This window comes from Buteo buteo, chromosome 12 (genome assembly GCF_964188355.1).
Source record: "Buteo buteo chromosome 12, bButBut1.hap1.1, whole genome shotgun sequence".
In the NCBI taxonomy this organism is placed as follows: Eukaryota; Metazoa; Chordata; class Aves; order Accipitriformes; family Accipitridae; genus Buteo; species Buteo buteo.
Window position 1 is genome coordinate 33,155,720 of NC_134182.1, and position 21,088 is coordinate 33,176,807.

General features: G+C 36.0%; 1 protein-coding gene across 2 annotated transcripts in view; it reads right to left on the minus strand.

The window, feature by feature from the left end:
* Positions 1-570: 570 nt before the first annotated feature.
* MAP3K21 (mitogen-activated protein kinase kinase kinase 21) overlaps positions 571-21,088 on the minus strand; it is a 43,837-nt gene continuing 23,319 nt past the window's right edge. The window contains exons 3-11 of one of the 2 annotated variants that reach the window (XM_075043272.1): positions 19,896-20,044; positions 18,970-19,145; positions 14,157-14,397; positions 12,169-12,291; positions 9,361-9,501; positions 8,689-8,839; positions 7,555-7,649; positions 4,969-5,754; positions 571-3,894 (exon numbers count right to left, since the gene is read on the minus strand). In XM_075043272.1, coding sequence (XP_074899373.1) covers positions 3,470-3,894; positions 4,969-5,754; positions 7,555-7,649; positions 8,689-8,839; positions 9,361-9,501; positions 12,169-12,291; positions 14,157-14,397; positions 18,970-19,145; positions 19,896-20,044 — 2,287 coding nt within the window. In that variant the 3' untranslated portion in view covers positions 571-3,469. The remainder of the gene's footprint in view (positions 3,895-4,968; positions 5,755-7,554; positions 7,650-8,688; positions 8,840-9,360; positions 9,502-12,168; positions 12,292-14,156; positions 14,398-18,969; positions 19,146-19,895; positions 20,045-21,088) is intronic. The other variant, XM_075043273.1, reaches the window with a different exon arrangement.

The following is a 21,088-nucleotide window of genomic DNA, read 5'->3' on the forward strand; positions in this document are numbered from 1 at the left end:
TACAGCTTTGAATTTCACCGCATTGCTAGAGACTTTGCTGTATCTTGCCTGTTGCCACTGTGCAAATGGATACGTCATCTTCTCCTTACTGAAAGACAGGCTAATGGCATGATGGGGGAAGGGAAGAGGGAAGTTCACAAAAAGAAGTTGTTAGAAAATATTACAAGGAAAATACTGGCTTCATTTGCCTAAAAAACCCCAACTAAACAAAAAACCCAAAGAACCAACCACCCCCCCAAACCAACAAACCCTCTGCCCCAAAACTCCCACAATAGAAATATGTTATTCCTTACCTGTATTCTTGATGCTGAATCAGATGCAGAATTTATTTATATCCACTGCTCTACCTCCTCTAAGATATGCAGCCAACATTGTAAAAGCATCAAAAGACATTATGGTCATATGAAAGAAAGAACAAGCTGATACCATATGTTTCTGCCCACATCAATTGCAAGAAATTACAGGAATATTCACATTAGTGTACTGGATAATTAATCTTAAAGTAACAATTACATTCTAATGTTTCAAGAACAGGCTGGCCATAGTCTACAGTTCCTGGTTATTCAGCAGAGAACTCCTTTGTACATGTTAAGAAAGCATTAAAATATATTTTTCAAGAAAATTCAGGTCACTTTGCAATACAGCAGCTACAAAACATTTATTTTTTTAAATAAAAACATTTAAATCATCAGGTTTTGTAAAACAGCATGTCAAGTGTTTATCTTAATCTTTGTAGTGTAAGCACCTTCAGTTTTATGCTAAAACAATCAACATAAATTATTATTTGGTCAGGCTATAACCTACGTTGAAATAAATATACTTTTAACCAAGACAGATCACTTAATGCATACCAGATTACCATACCTTTATAGAAAGTTTCTCTGGTGACAACTGAAATACAGACTGTGAAACCATGATTACAGAAATTTTTTCTTTTTCTAATTTCAGTGAAGACTGGCCTATAATTTTAAACTATAAAAACAATGATAAAGCAGTATAGACTATACCTTAAAAAAACCCCTACATCACATAAGAGAAATATTTGAGATGGCTTACCTAAACTGTCTCAGAATAAGAGGTGGAATATAAACTCCCAAATTAGTTACAACGCGCTGGGCTGGTCATATCATATGTCCCACTCTTATGGGAAATTATCCACTGAACAGGAATAGAAATCTTTGTTTAATTACAAGAGAGATAAGCCACTGATAAGTGAAAACAATATAGCTCACAAAGGGCTTTTTATGCTGATACTATTGATTACAAAACACAGGGTGCAAAATTAAACATGTAAAATTATATAAACCTTAAAAGTACAGAACAGAACTTAACAGAAGTTTACAAGTCAAAATACTTCAGCACCTGAGATTTTCCTGTAGAAAGCCAGAGATACTTTCTTCACAAACAAGTAATACAATCAACTCTTTTTCTCTCAGTATTACACAGGAATAATTGATCAAGAGTTGAAATATATTTAATGCTCCAAAATTCTAATTAAGCCTTGAAGATAAATCTGCTATCAAGCTATACTTAAAATTTGATCCATGTGCATTATCTAACTGACATCATTTTATGAAAACATTTTGTATTAAAACTGGAATAGACTTAATCTATTAAAGTGTTCTGATGAAATAAAAGACAAAGAACAGTATGCAACTTGAATCATGTTGACAGAGAACTAAGAACACTGAAATAGAAACAGGTTTGAACAAAATGTAATAACTTAATAATCTGCTATGCAAGCCTTTAGTTTTACAGACAACTAGTGGTTATGCCTTTATTTTTGGTAAACTAATACTTTAAGGAAATCCTTTTCTATTTTCACTTTGACAGCTGGGACATTGCATTTGCTGTGTTCTGCTCTGTGTGATTAAGAATATATTATTTTGTATGTGTAATTATCCATCATCCCCAAGGTGGCCACTGTACTGCATACCAGTCTTGGAATAGAAACTTTCTTTTTCAATCCCTTGGTTTTGAAGCTTTAAGCAATTGTGTTTTCTATTTAACAACTGAACTCCCAGACCCCAGAGCAAAGGAGAAGAAAACATTTAAAACAAAGGTCTTAACAAAACAGTGTTCTGATGGGAACATAGTAGTTTTACTCTATCGTTTTCTAATTTTATTTATGAAGACTATTTAAATGTCAAATGATATGCAAAATTAAGACTTCAAATACTGGAATATGAGGGATGTTCCTTTGATTCTAGAAAAGCTTTCATCAAGGAAAGTATACTGTACATTTGGTTTTATTTAATCACTTAGTGATACTGTAAAAAATTAAACTATCAGTGTTATCAAGGTTAAATGTTCCTCCCTCCACAATTAACTACTTGGAATTTTCTGGAACCTTTCTATCACTGAAAACCAGTCAAGCATATCTGTTTCTGTCCTTTAATTCCTAAATTTGAATAACTGGGCACTCAGTAATAACTTTAGGAAGAAAAGCTGCACAGATTATACTGAAAGATTTAATATTAAATTATCGCAGTTTTAAAATTTGAGTGCAGTAAAACGCACCATTGGCTCACTTAAACCCCAAACCAATCGTCCTTAAAACCCATCATCTTTCCTCAGCACAAGGTGCAGCAGAGTTTAAAAAAAGAAGGGGGGCAACCCCCTCCACCACAAACAAAAAATCCCAAACCAAGAATATTGTTTTCAGTGCAATCACCATAGTCTTCAAAAGGTTAAGAGTACAAATATTTACGTTCCAGTGTATCCTTACCTACAAGGAATGTTGTTTCACATTATAAAGTATGTCAAATACTTTTAATCCAATCGCAATACTGAAGTTTACCCTCTCAAATCGATATCATGGCTGAAACCTAAGTGTTTATACAAGCAGTGTAACTTTCTGGAGAAACTAATGCACACAGTTGAAAGTCCTCACAAAAACCAAGGGCAAAGACTGCAAATTCAGCTGCTGGTCCTTAACCAGTTTCAGATTCAAACACCAAAAAGTAACCAGCTACGTAATGAGGAGTGAACAGAGGCTCCTGCACCAGCATCTTAAATCCCCTGCCCCACTCCCTATTTCTACAGGCCACAGACGCAAGGCTCCAGACAACCACTTCTTAGGCGAAACTCTTCTTGATAGAATACAACCTTACTGTATGTAATTCATTTTTTCAATGTGCAAAAGTTAAATTTCTAGCAAAACCCCTCAAACCTAAAAAAACCTTCTGTGACACTGCAGAGGGAGGTGGGCGTGTTATTTTAGTCATTGAAAATATAAGGTTCACCTAGAATACTATTTTGCAGCATTGTGCTTTCAGAATTACTAGCTGGGATTCCAAAGAACATTTGAAAAAGGCACTTACTACACTTCTTAATTAGCTGCCCATTTTAATAATTTTGGTACTATTTGTCACAGTACATCAGAAAACAGCAGCATAAAGCATTAGATGGACAAGAATTTTGTATTTGTTCCCCTTTAAAAAGCAAACATTTTAAAAATGAAAGGCACTCACGACAGAAACTCTCTCTCCAGTTCATATATAGATGGCCGACAAGTTTTGCTCTTCATTCTACATAAAGGCACAGTACAGTCTCTGTTTTGACCTTCCACATCAATATCAAGTAATGAGGGCATGTGGCAGTTAGTTCTTTCCTCAGTATCTGGTAAGAAGTTAACATCTGGATCTACGTTGCCCTCTAAATATTGAGAGTCTTTAGAGTTTGGTTTAATAATACGTGGAATAATCTGCCACGCATCTATTTTACTTCTTAGAGAAGAAGGACGAGGCCTTGATATAATATTGACAGCGCTTTGCTTTTCAGTTGAAACACCACTGTGATTGGTTCTTTGTTGAACATATGGAGAGTGCAGAGTTCCAGTAGCTGACAGAACTGGTAACGTGGAGACATCATTGGTTGAAGCAAATCCATTAGCTAGGGGAAAGGAAAGGCCAAACAAAAAAAGACAATTTAAAACATGTGACTTCTTGATTTCTTTGCCATTTGTAAACTGGGTTGCCGCAAACACTAGTGGGCTTTTTTCCACCAGAAAAATTAAGAGGCTTGTACATCTGTGGGGAATCTCTTAAGAGAGGACTAGCAATGCTCAAATAACATTTTTGCATCTATATACTCTGCTAGAGGCCATAATTTATTTTTTAGTGCTGCAGAAGAGATATAGAGAAAGCATTAACCACCCAGTGACTGGATGAATGTTAATATTGGATTAAAGACCCACAAATTTGTACCGTTATTATGAGTAATTACAAACCTATAAAGTACCATGAAGAATATTACATTTAAGCCACCATAGAACACCAGTATTGAAATTTAGTACTTCTTTTCAAAAACTCATTAATCATGAACTTATCCATTTACAGGGAAACCAGATCTAAAGACCTTTTTTCCAGCTTAAATTTTTATCAACAGCTTCACGTAAGGATTTGTGGAACATGCGACGTAACTTCTAGGTCAAGCAAGCAAATCAAAACTTACCAGACTTCTTTTCCTTTAAGTTAATAAATGTGCAGTACTAAAATGATGCTCAATCACTCACCTATATGGACTGTGAAACTATATTAAACAAGTGTACTCTCAGTCTCAGGAAGTCCAAAACTACATAAAGCATGCACCTGACACAGTCTCAATTTATTTCAGTCATTATGCTGATATTGTACACTTCACAAAAAGCAGGTTCTCGCCGACATGAAACGACCAGGGAAACCTTATTTTTACAATACCTGAGAAAAATACATATTGGCTTAAAATAAACCGTCTCTTCCCCTTAAATCTCCATACCCACACTGCTAACAGGATACTATTCTAAGTGTAGGTAGTTTATTCAGGGTGCAGACACAGAGGGCTTACCCACATACAGTTATGGTGGCTGAGCTGACACCTACCAGTGTAACAAATATCATAGCAACTCATTAGTGAATGGTTAGTTTTCCTACATTTTCTGTTTCTATACTTAAAAATCCCCTACATTTTAAGTTCTTAATTACCCACCTGTGGTCTGAAAATTGTTCCCATCTGATAAGGTTCGTTTGTGACCCAACACACTTAACTTTGTCGAGGAATCATTTGGCACGTTTTGAGATTCTTGTTTCAGACAAAGATTAAAAGGCTGATTTTTTAATCGTGTAGAAACTGTGTTAGAAGCCAGCTGTATCCTCTCTTCTCTCTTACTTTCGGAAGTTTCAGATGAAAAGTCATCAGTGGAACTACAGGGACCACAATCATCAAGCACAGGGCTTACAAACGCATCTTCACTGTCAGATTGAAGTAGGCATTTTGTGGAAATGGAGGGCATAGAGAGAAGATTCACAGTATTTGCAGCTGGATTTAGGGATGGAATACTTGTTTCCTCTTTCTTAGACTGCAGTCGTGTAGGGCTGGCACTCCTGCGAAATTTTGAAGCACGCTGAAATATTCCATCACGCTTCTTCTTCTCATCTTTAGGCAAGAGTTCATCTGGACCCTGCGATTTGTTCAGCTCTCTGATATCTAAGCCCAGGGCAACAGATGCAAGGAGGACAGCACACCCATACAGCACTGAATCAGTCTTCTTTTTCTGCAGTGTCCTGCTCAGACTGTTTGTAGGTGTCATTTGAGGAGTACTGTTTGTAGAACTAGCAGAGGTTCCTTCTTCAAAGCTCTCATGTTCTACTGTATTCTCTCCCTGATCATCTTTCCAAAGAGGTAGATTAATATAGGCCTGATTCGGCAACTTAATTGGCTTTGGTCTTTTACTGTCCAAACCTTCAGGGAGAAGTTTCTTATCAGTACAGACACCTATAAAACATGACAGTATACTTTAAGATTGCAATTCAGCTATTTTGCTATTGCATGTCTGCATATGTACACCATTATTTCCTTCCACCTACACAACTATTAATCTTGAGGTATACTGTACACCCCCTTTAGATGCAGTCAGAAGCTCAGAGACTCACATTATAAGGTTCAGAAATGCAACCTAAGCCTAATCCGCTTCATGTTCTCTTGATATCTTCAAAATAGCAGAAGTACCATTTTGCTACAATTTCTTTTTAGCAACCTAAAAGCAAGCTCTGTTAGAAGCAACTTGCGGATCAATCTTCCTGAGTACATAAGTTACCTGTAAACAAATTATATTTTCCACATCTGAAAGACTTACCTTTTTTTTAAGGGAGGCATAATGTATCTCCCAAAATTTATGCACTTCACATAGTTGAAAAGCAGATACTGTCTTTGCATTTTCTGTGATATTTAAGGATTTGCAACGTTGGCAGTGCCTTCCAAATAACATGGAAAATATTTCTGTATGGACTACAGTGAGGCAATTTACTATACACAAACTGCCAGATAAGATCTGGAACACATTCTTTACAACACCTTCAATTAAGCCATGTTCCAAAATCCAGTGAGTTACTAGAAATTTTTCCAGTTAATTCATTACGCCATGGCGGTCTGGAGTAAAAAGTAAATTTGACATCTTACACCTAACGACAAATAAAATGGAAGGTATAATTTGACTTACATGTGTTATTCTACTATGAACTACTGAATGCTACAGAATAAACACAAAAATATTTGAAATGCAAATATGTAAACTCATATAATCTTCTCTGTATGTAGGGGTTTAGTAGTAAGCTAATAAATCTATAAAATTACTATTTGTGAAGCCTTGATTTTATACCCCTAGCAGTATAGACAAAGACGAAAATGCCTTTTTTTGTGGGGAGGGGGTGGGGGGGAAGCAGTGTCCAAGCAGCTTACCATTTCCTCTACCAGCTGGCATAAATCTAGCTGCTGGTATGGGCACCAAGTTATAACACTTATTTTTTTCCTGACACTGGTAACTTAATTTTCTCAGAAAAGAGAATCTGTAGTATAGAAAGTGTGTGCAAATTTGAAAATTACTATGAATATTGTATAGCCACAACACATTATAGTAATATATGTGTTGCATATAAATAACATAAAAAGCAACATACATCTATTATGTTCCTGATCCTAACAGGATTAAGTATGTTTTTCCTTGTGATTTACCTGTAAATTCCAAAATGTTGCCTAAACAACTATAAGATTTGAAATCTACATATTTTTTCTTGAATATGTATAGAATAAGTCTCACTTAAAAAACAGGGAACTATTACCTGGGAATACATCAGGGCTTACAGGTTTTTAAACTACTATGCATGTTTTAAACAACTATGCAGAGCCCACTAATAATAAGTCATTAATGATCCTTAAATGTCAAGACAATTACTGATTTAGATATTTCTTTTTAAAAGAAGCTAAAAAAGTGGTGACTGCAGATCTCATATACAGATCAGCCTGCAACTCAAAAGCATGGAAAAAAAAAAATCTCTATGTGGTACTGCTCACACACTATGTATATTTCTTAGCTGCTAATGATGGAAATGTAAAGATGTGAACACTTGCATTTTTTTTATAGATAGTTTTTTTGCACAGGAAAATGATTGGTAGCATGACTACTTTTCTAATAATCTGCATAATCCTTGAAGGATTCAAGCAATTGAATTTATAACACTGGAGGTAGACTTAATGCCATTATATGGCAACTTCCACTTTTTTTAAAATAGCTCTTACCTTGGTCCACAAATAGTGAAGCTAAGGGAACACCCTTCTGATTTTTCATTAAAACAGTTGACCAAGGGTTGCTGCCATCTGAAAGGGGTCTTATTCTGAAATAACAAGTTATTTAGATATTACAGAGGATACCATGCTCATATACACTTTGACAGAAAATTACTAAAACATCTTTCTTTTTAAACTATAAACATGTAGTACATAACTCGAAAACAGTAAAGCTTTCCAAAGGTAAAAAACAATTTTATATAATAGCACAGAGTCATATGATTATAAATTGGTAAATGCCTTGTATCAGGTATTCCTTATAAGATGAAAATTTCAGGCCTAAAAAGAAAGCCAATGAAAAATGGGCCTTGACTACCTATTGAAGAACAGAAGTTGGTGAAAACCTGGACAACAGTTTCACTGTGCCAAAAAATGATGTGAATATTGGAAATTTATTAAACATAGTGACTTTAAAACAAACACAAATATCATAAAGACAGTTTCAATAGATGGTCTGGAACCAAGTAGTGCCACAGGTAAATGAGTGGATGTCTCTACCAAGAAAAAAAAAGGCACTATAAGTAATTATATATACTAGAAGAGACAAGGAAGAGGGTCTCTTGCTTCAGTAAAACTGCTAATCTCCAATTTTGAGCAATCAGAAAAAATAATCTGAAAGTGAATGTGTCCAACTGATTTTCGGAACCCTTTCACCCCGTGTTTGTCAGCGTAAATGATGTTGCTGGCGTGAATTGTGCTTCATGTACGCAAAGGCAGTCAGTCTTATTTAATTGCACTGGAAGCGCCCACTGGGGGCCATGCTTGCAGTTTCTCAAGTCAATGTGAGGAAGGGCAAGAAAGATAAACAGGCCATGAATGTCTGGTATGCATTAGTAGCTCAGCATCCCAGTATGTTCCAAGTCTCAGAAACCAGAGATAAAGGGTAATAGATAAGAGCCACTAAAACTAAAACAGTAAATGTTTTATCCTCAAGTCTATGTGGGGGAGCTACTCATTATTGATGTAATCCCTAAATTAATTAAAAGGTAGGACTGAATTTTAGCTGTAACTAGAGACTGCAGAATTCATCTCACTCACAACAGGAATGCTTAGTATTATCAAACAAACAAAGTGTAGACGACATACTTGTCCTTACAATCTGCACGATCCTTTGTTTGAACTGAACTTGGTCCCCATGTACAACCTCTCTTTTTAAAACTTCTTTTCACATCTTCAAACTCCTCTTGGTGATAAGTTGTGCTCCTTCCCCAAGTTCTGTTGCTTTCATCTGAAGTTACTAGAGATTGGATTTAAAAACACAAACAAAAAACCTCACGCATAAATAGTACTTCTAAAATCAAAATATTTTGACAGACTATTTTCTCCACTGCAAAACCATTTTGACACAGTAAAACAATGAGCATTACACAAAATTTGAGATTTTTTTTTTTTGTACAAAAACCACCACGCAAACTGTACTGACCCAAAGATGAGCAAGCAAGAAAAATAATTTATGAGCTGACAAGAGACCCAAATTAAAGATAAAGCAGCAAACCAATCATATTTTCCATGCTTCCTTTAACTGAGAACCTTATATTTAGGAAATTCAGACAAGTGAGTTAGACTGAGCACTTAAATTCCAGTGAAGAAAATATATGCTGTGGAACAATTGGTATCAAACGAAACAGAATATTCCAATTGTGACAATGGTTAAACATTTTCCTTCTCACTACACCAAAACAAATTATGCTTTTAAGTGTCTAACCTTCATTAAATGCTTAGTCTTTCACTGTCTCAACTGTTAAACAGAACCAGCACCTTTGAAACATAATGAAATCTTGCCTTTTTTCATAACCCCACTGGGAAGTTCATATTCACTTGTGATATCTACATCTTGCTGGTACACATATACACTGTTTCTTCGGCCATTAGTTGTGTGTGTATCTGTTTTGGGAATCACTGAGGAAAAATTAAGAGAATGTAGTAGAGATCTTAGTCAAGCTGACTTCAGAAGCAGAACTGTTGCCCTTATATTTTTATCTTTGGGTCATAAAGCCCAGATCTATAAAGGCACAAAGCATCTTTTGATAGCAGGTTTTTACTGTAGCGTTTAGAGGATCCTCTTTCTAGGACCAGACCCAGGCAAGCAGATTTTTGTATACGACTGACTAACTGGAAAAATAACTTGCTATCAAGATAGCATGCTTACAGCTATGATGGAGAGACCTAAGAGAAAAACAACTTAGCCAGTTATAACAGCATGATAAGTGAGGCGGCACTTACATGCCCGTGGTTCTGCCACTCCTGCACTGCACACCTTCTCTCCAGCACAGCTTCCCCTATAGTACGGCATTCTATTTACCTTCTTCACGCTCCCATTTTCAACCACATTCCAGGCCTTGTGGAATACATATCTTATTGGTTTTCCTCCTTCCTTTAAAACACTTTTCAAAATCAGCTGACTTTGTTTCAATAACAAGATTTACAATTAGCTAGATTTTTATTTTAACTTAAAAAACTTGTAGATTTGGAAGCTAGACTCGCTCATGACAAAGTGAAGAAATCAAGTAACCAATTGTTAGATACGCCTGTTCAAATCATCTGTATTTGAGAGCGAGTCTTCTTGAAACAAAGACACTTTGAAGTTAAATCAAGATAAAACATTATTGTGGGAAAGAGAATTTATTTTGCACAGGTGCAGATGGGTGTGGAAGCTAAATTGTTTCAGCTAGATACTCCTGAGAGATCTGATAAGCTTTTAGGTAAAGCCTAGGGATCCAAACTCAGAAGCAGAAGTGTACTTCTTTTAAAGGAGAGCCTTTATGTTGTCCTGTATGTTCTAGTCCTACAAATACAAATGCCTGCTCAAATAAAAAAAAAAAAAAAAAAAAAAAAAAGAAAAGAAAAGAAAAAGAAAAGAAAAACCCCCAGTGGCACTTAGCACACATGCAAGGAGTGGCATTGCTATATCTTACACAAGGCTATGCATTTGAAATAAAAAACCAAACCCCTCAAGTTTTCAGAATCATGCCAATACCTGACACTTGCTTCATTTCCAAGCATTTCCATACAGAGCAAGGAAAATCAAAGACAAAACGAGACAGTCTTGATTATATGTAATTATTCCATTTTACCAAGAAAAACCTTTCTTACCTTTCTGCAATAAAAAACCCCAACCAATCAAAAAAACCCCACCACACGGTTTGAGGTCAGGAAACCACTATCAACACAGATACTGTGTCAGCTAACTTCTGAAAAAGACTTTAAGTAATTTTCCTTCCATCTCATATATTCATTAAGAAAAGCAAGACAGGGTTTGTCCACCTCTCTCCTTTATCCACAACATATGGGTAGTAATGGTCTTAACCCAGGGAACTATATTAGTTACAGTTCAAACAAATAATAAAGTTACTGCAAGAGAAGACACCACTTCTCCTTTAAATATTAATAATGAAAAGGATTTCATAAGGCAGAGGTATTCCAAAGGAGATGAGAGATCTGGTTTCTATCCAAACTTTAAGTTTCAGGTTGGTTAAAATCAATCAATCAATCTTTAAACTAGCTACAGAACAGTAGGCAGAAGAAAAATCCCCATGCATTTTGATTTCCCCTCCTCCTTATTTACATCTGATAAAGCCAGATTCTGAAGTAATTTCCTTCAGAGGTGACTACCCTTGGAAGAGATGACAGTCACCATCCATAAACAATCAGCTAGAACAGGTTCCACTGATTTCATAGAGAGAGAGAAACTTGAGGCTTTTTCATCTCACATAGCATTCCATGCTAAATAAGGATGATTAGTCTGCTTTGCACAACAGACGAGAGAGTACAAATGCAAGCAGTGAATCCTCTAGGAATTATTTTCCATCTCTACATATGTCGTTCCCAAATATAAATGCAGACTTCACTGTAACAATATGATCAGTTTTCTTCCATATTCATGGTACATCCACTACATGAGCACGAAGACATCTTCCCTCGGTCATCAGTATACATGGAATAATGTAGGCCTACAAGCATACCCACAATTTTATTTTTGTTTCTTTCTCTTGGTTTCAAAAAACCTAAAGCAAGCTTTCTTCTTTATTTTCTTCTGATTTGGTATTTGCTTAAACCTTCCTTCTCTTTTGATATAAGCAAGCTAGGTTGCTGGCTGATTCTTCAGCCTTTCCATCTTACATGACTCCCTTATTCTATGAATATTTTTTTTTCCTTTTTTCTTTTTTGATAGTCCATAACTGATTTCCTTTATCAACTCCAATACCTAGTAAAAACTTGTTTTCCATCTTACATGGGTTCTAAATGTGACACTTTGCCTTTTACCATTATAAATTTTGATTCTTCGTTGTTTTATCCCAGTCAGTTTACAAATGAGTTCCTGAAGTTATTCAGGAAATATATAAGTTTTAAAGCATTCAGAATAATTTTGAATTGCTGAAAATCATTAGCATTTTAGCAAGATTATCGCTCCCATCAAAGAACAAGTTGCAAATGTTAGAACAAGTTAAGGGACCTGGAAATTAGACAGAAATCTGTCTGGAATCTGATAAGACTACCAGTGTTTCAGTGAGCATATGGAACAGTCTGTATTGACCAAATGAACAAACAAAAATGGTGGAGACTTACATTGTATAGCTCGAAGACGAGGAATTATTGTGGGGCTACTTGATGGACTAGAGCTGTTACTGTTTAAACTCCTTCTCTTATCCAGATTGGGGGAAGCCTGCACTGTTATTTTGTGCTGGAAATCTGTAAGAGAGTAAACCAAATCAGTTTTAATGTTCTAAATAAAAAAAATCTTCAGGTAATTATATGGTTTTACTTCTTAAAAAAATTAAAGCTATATCATTAATTAGACTTGATAGTGTAAGAGATGTTCATGTTAAAAACACTGACAAACTAACTCTTAATGTAACAATTCAGATAGTCAAACAGGCAATATTTCACACCTTCACAGACACTATATGAAAGGTTTGCAGTATCATCAACAAAAGCAGGTAGGTCCAAGTGGACCCAAACTGAGATACATCCACATCACAAGCTGTTATTCAATCTTGTTGGTAGTCACAGAGGGAAAGAAAAATCCTCAGTATTTCATCTCAAAACAATCAATATTCATGGCAATTAGATTTGCCTGATTTTTATTAACATGTAATTCATATACAACATAAAAAGCAGCATTAGCAAAGAAGTCACATCTATCAACACATTAGAAAAACAAGACACCATACTACAGAATTACAAATATTTATAGCAATGTAGTAAAAAAAGAACAACAAATATTGGCAAGTAGGAAAAAAATGATGAAATAAAATTTGACAATATGCCCCTCTCTAATCCCCATCATCAGTGTAATTAGATTGCATGCTAGTCTTACAACAGAGTTGTCTCAAGGACAAGTTCATCTGGATGATTCTTGACAACAAAGAGCTAAGTGATACACTGAGTAAAACTGTTTATCACTTTTTCAAGTTAAACATGAGCAGAACTGGAAATAAAGGACCAAATTTTTAGTTTAAGCTGTGATCCACCATAAACCAATCTACCACGCTTGACTGGAAGGCTGTAGTGTGATTTTTATTTTATTAACCCTTATTATTAAAGTAAGGAAAGATAAGCTTATTTCACTAGTGCCAAAACAGTACTCTAAATATTACCGTCCTCTTCGTCTCTTTCCAACTACCAGACAGCTATGATTTGGTCAGACCTGTGTTACCGTGGCATTAAGTTCCTACTGCATTAGTAACAAACTGACAGACTTGACCTGGACGCCAGTGGAAGGAAGCCTATCAACACCAGGATGCTGGTACCACTGCTGAAGCCTTTCCAACCATTGGCACAACCTTGAGTTTCCGTAGTGCCATCTCGTGGCAACATTGAAAAGGCACCACTAAACCAGTCCCTGACACGACAAAACCCCAGCTCTCTACAAACATGCCTCCTTTGCAAAGGGGGCATTTTAATGCATTCATGGGTGGAATTAAATGCTCTAACATTCAAATTATACCATATTTGTATTCTGAAATAATATCTTCTGTTGCTATTACAGTGTTTTCTTGCAAGAAGTAAGGCAACAAAGATTGTAACTGCTGTGTTGTATTTGCAACTGCAATAAGCATGCAATTTGGACCTACTACACCTGTACCTCCACCCTTTACAAAGTGCTGTTTTTCTGCTAGGTATTTGCAAGTTTAGGGCAAACAGCACTAATATTTGGTCATGTTAGAAAGTTCTGGGATATGATAAAAAGGTACTTTTCTATCTGCACAAAAAGAACGATAGCAAGAATCTGAACTTCAAACCAGTCTTAAATCATGTGGCTCCCATGCTAGGAACCTTTCCCTCCAGATACAACAAACTTCTAGCTGAATCACATGAAAGATTCTTCCAGCTGAAATGACGACTTCTCCACAAGAATATGATATGTGCAAGTTGTTTCCTTGGTGGGGGGTGCGGGGGAGCTATACAATTCTTACCACACCCTTTTGCACTATTAGGGTAGAAGGACCTGGCAATGATTTAAAATAATAGCCAATACTGAAAACTTTAACCATGAACTGAAGCTTGCATATTTAATCATAACATATATTGTGAACTTTAAAAAGATTGCAAACCTGAAGGCAAACTAATCCTGTGTCCATCTTTAAGTTTTAACCGGCTCCTTTTAAATTTGCCCTTCCTCTTCTTTACATTGGGTTTCTCTTGATTTAACTGGAATATCATGATATTCAGCTCACGCTCCAGTACATCGATCTCACGTTCTGCTAACTGTTGCTCACGGCGCTTAAGTAATTCTTCTTGAGATTTCTGCTGAAGAGCTGCTCTTGTCAACTCCTCTTCTCGTGATCGAAGCTCCTGAAGATAAGATACATGCGAGTGAAACTAAGTAATAATGTGAAGGTTGTATTAAGGATATATCAAGTGCACAGAAGGTTGTATTTCCTCATCTGTTTTCATGATGCACTATATACATGCAACATGCACATATGACCTTCTGACAGTCCTCCATTCTGCATAAGCCAAGATTCTGTATCCGGACACAATCAAACATTATGAAGAATTCATTTTAACCATTTAACTTGAGTCACTTAAGGCAGGTAAGCACTGGCAATGGGGACAACACATTCAATCAAAGATTATCAGCTTACACCTAGCAGAAAATGTGCTCCAAGTACTTCACATCAGAGACTCTTTCACAGCATGAGGGCTGCTCTTAGATAGCTGCTATGCACTAACATAAAGTCAATGACCTGACGAATACGCAAATGAATGTCTTTATCTTAAATTTTCTAACCTTTCCTGTTTTTCAGCCATGTATTAAGTAGCACTTTTCTATCTAGAAAAGCAATCAGTATGACACCAAATGAGGATTAGTGTAATAGGATAAATCAAGTCATAAGACAGAAGACACCTGTTTCTTAATTAAAATCTAGCAGGTATCTATATAACATCAAACAGCTACTAACCACTGAATTACACCACACACTCTCCAACCATCAATGCCATAGAATAGTTGTTCTTCTCTCTTTATTCTTTTTATTTTGGAGAAGGAAAAGCTTTAGTAAGGAAGTTAGTTAATTTTTCACAGTAAATGAATCCCCAAGGCTAAACAGCTGTAAATCTACCATCTTGAAATTATCTTAATCTTCAGCTTCCAAAATCTGTTAATATATTATCTGAAATTTAAGTAGACCTCCCTTATAGTATGGGGCATATTATACATGAAACAGACTTACCCAGAAGTAGTCAGTACTGCTAATAAAAGAGACTACAGGAAAAGGAGAAGCTACAATGTGACTGAGACTGTATGTTACTCGCTATGTAATTTTTTCATTTTTACATATGATTGCGTAAATTCTACCTAGATAGGAATTGAAATTCAATTCAAAATAGAAAACCAGCATTTGAAATTAAGCTATGCTAAAAGTTCTGGATAATTTAAAATTAATTCATTTTGTCACTGTACAGTCTTATAATTGTGATGTCATTTGTTATGGGTTTTTTTTTCTGAGCAGACTGCCTACTTCTGCGCACTGGTATCCAGCAATGTTGTATGCCACCACAAGTCCTTACTGCATACAGTGAAAGTAAAAATCCAAATTTTCTGCTCTTTTTAACTTCCATTCTGTCTTGAACAAATTATTTCCTGAACTATACTAGTCTGGTGCTTTCAAATGAGGGGGAAAAACACCTCTCTCTTCTTGCCAAAAAGAGTCTCAATGTCAAAAGACAGGTTATCACTGAAGCAAACTGGTTCAGTGAGAAGTATCTGTTCCTCAGAAAGATACTTCTTTTTTCTTTACAACTATAGGATATACACACTGCTTATCATAATTTTCAAATTTAATTGATTGACAAATTTCATATGGTTTGCTAATTTTGAGTGAGCTTGTTTCAACACAATATTAAAAAAAAAGTTGGGTTTTATTTGTTTTTTTTTTTTAAATCCACTCTGTTTAACATACACAGTTTCACAAAAGGCAATTCTGCCTCTGGGAAATTCAAAGGAGCCTGTCTTCACACCAGCAAGTAAGGTTTTGGGTTTGTGTTTTTGTTTTGGTTTGTTTTTTTGTTTGTGGTTTTTTTTTAAAGACATTTAATCACTTAATTTAGAGATTGCTGCAAATTCTCACTTTCCTCCTCTTCCTGTCCAGTCAAAACTGGATAACCTAAACCAAAAGGTACTTTAGAGTTGAAATAGAAAAATCTTTATTACTGTACTAATACAGTAATAAAGATGTATTAGGAGACACTGTTGATTATCCATCTCTCATTGTCCTCAAATCCAGGTTCCATAAAGCTCAGTAACTAGGCAAAAATTGAGGGCCCTTATTGAAAAGGTAGACAGTCTAGAAAAAGTAATAGTGTTTCCTCACTGACAGATTAAGTATTTACTCTTTTCCAAATAAACTAATTAAAAACAGACTTACTGCAATTAGTTGTGCAATCTTTCTACACCACTCTACAATTAAAACACCCATTGTAAGGAAGCTAGGAAAGAATTCTATATTTAAGTTGCTCAAGAACGTTTGTCAAAAGAAGATTGTGATCTTCTCTTGGAGTGGGCGTCACCATCACTCATTTAGAGCAAGCCCTTGAGGAAATTCCTCCAGCTAAAGAAGTTCCTCTTTAACAGGGCATGAGACTCCATGCAGGGTTTTTTTGTTTGTTTTATTATTATATAAATACTTTATAGACATTACTTTCTCCCTAGTACCTGACAGTAAAATTGATAATGTGCCAAATTAAATAAGCCTGCAAATGTGAAAACCTTGTCTAAGTCAAAGTTACATGCCTTCATTCTTAAACAAGTTTACTTAATTATGGCAGATGCCTTTGGAGATGCATTTACTTTGGCATAAGAGAAGTAAATTTCATTTTATCTTTTCCCCTCCCTAATTAAGCTTAACTCACTTTTACACCAAAAATATGACTCTTCTCCCAAAGCTTTGCACCGACTTATTTGAGTTAGTCAGATTTTTCTTCAACAGGAAATCTCATACTAGACTAATGCCTCCAGAAAATCAAAAAAATAAATAAAAACCTGAATGGGAATGCCTGTTAAAATTGCTCCCAGAGTAAAAAGTGGAAAATGGTTGGTTGAGCAGCTGCTGGAGGGATAGAAAAGAGAGTTATGCCCTATGGCAGGCTGTGGCAAGTAAATGCAGTGTCTGGTGACCCCACGGCAAGTAAAAAGAAAAGTCTCTACTCTCTGTAGAGGAACTATAACCACCTGCAAAGGAAGAGATATGACAGCTAGAGGCACACAACCCAGCTCCAGCAACCTGTATGCCCACTGCAGTCAGGGCAGAGACTACAAAGACAACGCTCACCCAGTTCTGTGAACTGAAATGGAAGAGGGAAGAGCAGAGGGCAGTAGAAAAGGCAGATAGGAAGTATGTAAGGTTATTATTAACGACACTGCAATCCTAGTGGTGATCAATAAATTCTGATACCACATACGCTGATATTACAGTAGATCTGTAATGTCACACCCATCACCAGCCAATAGTCCACAAATAGCCATTTGTGATACTTGATGGTAGAAGTGAGGGACAAAGGCTATTGACAGTGACTTGCAAGATGAGAGTTTAGTTTTTGCTTTTGTAAAAGTTAAGTAACTACATCTTTTATAAAGATTTCTGCACAAGTCACTGCATCTCAATTCTCTTCTTCCTCATCTACTACCACTTCATGAAAAACAACAACAAATATATACTGGGCAATAATTATACTGCAAGAAGGACCTGCAAAAGAGGAGTCTGTTTCTACTAGAAGCATTTCTAACAGGGACTCAAGAGGACACCTGGCCTATTCCAACTGTTACCTTTATCAAGTTGTCTAAAGGAAAATATAAACCTCAGGGTGATTAAAAACCAGTTGAACTAAAAGAGAGGGCAAAGAGAATTATCCGTGAATGCTCATTTAGCACAGACATATGATATGAGAATACAGAAAGAAGATCAGTGACAGGAATCTGGATAATAAACAAGAGAAACTGGATTTGCTGATTCATGAGTACAAGTTTGACCTAATCGATCTTATTAATATCTGGCAAGAAGATTTCCAAAACCGCAACACCGAAAAAGACCAATATTATCAATCTGTTTGGGAAGAAGAGAGATAAAAGCACTATTCCATTTTGGGAAAAGAAGCCATGTGAAACATTCATATAATAGCATGAAAAGCTTTTCATTCCCACAGCTGAGGAGAATGTTCAGCAGCAGCTGAAAATTTGCAGTGGTTATAAAGATTAGCTAAGGGGTAAATAAACTCTGGTTTGTTTGTTAAGTGATGCATTCAATTATCCAAGAAAAAAATAACACGTTCTAAAAAGAGGCTTTGTGCCACATTTACAGATCTACAACCTGTTTTCTTTGGGGAGTCAGGTGTAGGTATGTTCCTCTCTTAACTGCCTGTACTTCCTGAGTGAGCCATTCATATGATAACCCTCACTTACTACCATAACATTACACTTCCTGTCAAACTTAACATTTCACTTCAACTCAAATACCTCTAGATATAGTTTCAGCATACAGAACTATTTATTGATTTTGTTAAGGAAGAAAGGGGAAAAGCAACATTGTCTGAAATTTGAGAAAACTAGTATTCAAACCTTTTCTCTAAAGTAAGTTTGCTGCAAGACAGTTACAGGGTTATCTTAAAGTACTGTCCCGACACACAATAATGGAATTTAAGGATAGTACATCCACCAACAAGAATAGGCAACTTTAATAATGTTGTAATGAGAGAGTAAATCCTCTCTCCCAAGCAGTTTATCCTCTCAGGTGTATCTCCATACTAAATCAGGTTTCTAGTATTATATTGGTAAGCCACAAATCAAAAGTTCAAAACTGCTATATCACATAAATGCATATACACACATACCATTCCTTCACTGCCATACAATTGGAAGAATCAACTTACTTTTTCCTTGGTCCTCAATTCATTGAATATCTGCTGAATTTCCAATTTCCAGTCATCTTGCATGGAATGGAAAGATTCTTGAGGCATTTCAGTCATAACTGCCCCTTCAATGGCAGTAAGCTGTTCAAGAATTAAGGCAAACGATGGTCGGATATGAGGGTCCTGCTCCCAGCATTCTAGAATTTATCAAAATCCCATCAGTTTTTAATAATACATAGAACTTTTTGAAGAACTACATGAATTTCAAGTTACTTGCTACTTCAAGTTCTAATGTGTTCCCCTTATCTGCAAGGTTTCCCTAGTCCCTTTTCCATTTACAGAAGTGACATCTACCTACCTGTACTCAGAGGACTGTTTTCGTATTAATAGCCAATTTTTATTCATCTCTAGCTTTAGGATCTGAAATAGCAAAACTAGCAGTACTGCACAGAAGGGATACATATGACAGGTAAAGAAATTCATTAAACACAAGGAAATAGCCATTAGCAAGCAATGTTTACTTCTCTCTAACGTATTTCCAAAACATTTCTGACATTCAGGCAGAAACAATGAGTTAAAAATGGCATTTGCCATTCTTCCCCTTGGGATTTTAATCTTGATCTTGTATTGATCTGTAGTATATCCTGTAGTTTATGAAAATTAATGCAATTTGAGTGTAAAAGGAGATCAGTAAAACCAGAGAAAAAAAATGTACTCCATCACTACCAACGAACTTATGCAGTACACTGTAATACTGCATGACTTCCTCAGAAACACATTCAACTGTCTCTAACACCAGATTGCTGTGAAAAGAAAAACAAAATACTTTGTACACAGCACATTATGAAATGAGGTGTTTATTTTGCAACCCCATGACTATTACAGGCAAGGATACATACTCCCAAAACATAACTATTTAAATACATAGGAAGAAACAACATAGATACCTTTCATTAATTTTGCAAATGGTTCAGGACAGGTGGATGGAATGGGCAAAGTAAGCTTATTGACAGCAACTCCGTAGGCCACAGCAAGCCCATCAATGCCACGGTAAGGAACTTCTCCTGTAAGCAGTTCCCACAGCAACACTCCATAACTACAAGAGGTAATTTTTTTAACAGTTATTTTCTGAATACTGACACATTGTTTACTCAAGAACAAACAAGTATCTGTCCAGCCATGTACTGAAATTCATGAGGATTTCCCATGTGAAAGGTGAATGCCTTTACGAGTCGGCTCTACTTCAGTCATCTTGTACCTTTCCACTAACAGCGATTAACCTAACTGGATGCGACTCTACGACTGGCTCGCACTCCTATTCAAAATGTAGCCTGAAGTCACTTTTGTAGAAATGCTAGTATCACGTAAATCTCACAATCAGAAGTCTGAATGGCAGGAAAACAAGAAACCTTCTCCCCAACAAAAAACAGACAAAAAAAAGAAAACTTCAACAGAGCATTCAGGCCATTTCCAAACATTTTCCAAACATTTCACGACAATTTACCTAGATGTACGTGCTAATTTTTTTTTAAAAATAATAGTAATGAAAAACACCAGAAAAGCCCCAGCTTTGTTTGGAAGTTTGCATTTCTAATCCCTTCTGTGTTATATAAAAGCCTGTTAACTTTTGTTACATCTTCTGTGGGAAGTGAAGATTGAGAAATGATTATGCACACACAACTGATTTCTCCATACTAGGGAAAAAAAAAAAACCTAAAACCCCAAACAAAACAACACTGTCTCCAGTGAAACATGGTGGTACGAAGAGATTTTTTTCTCAGCATCAGGTACAGAAATCGAGAATCATATGAATTCCTATCGCAGCAACATTAACCATAAGAATTTGTGCTATACTCTCCACTCTAGAAGAAGAGCTGGGTTTTGCTTTTACCTTCTTTGGGTCTGTATGCCCAATGCTTGTCTTGCTCAAATGATCCAAGTGCCTACAAAGGGCTGGGACAGCATGCTCACTGCTGTTGCTCTAGAGCTCCTATTCCACCACCACTGAAATGGATAGCTTCCACAGTCATTTTTGTGGAAGCAGGAATTATTCCTTTTAGAATATAAGCCTAAAGCGGACTTTATGACTGTGTTTGTTCCCTGCCCCCCTTCTCTTCCTGTCAGGGAACCACTGTCTGTA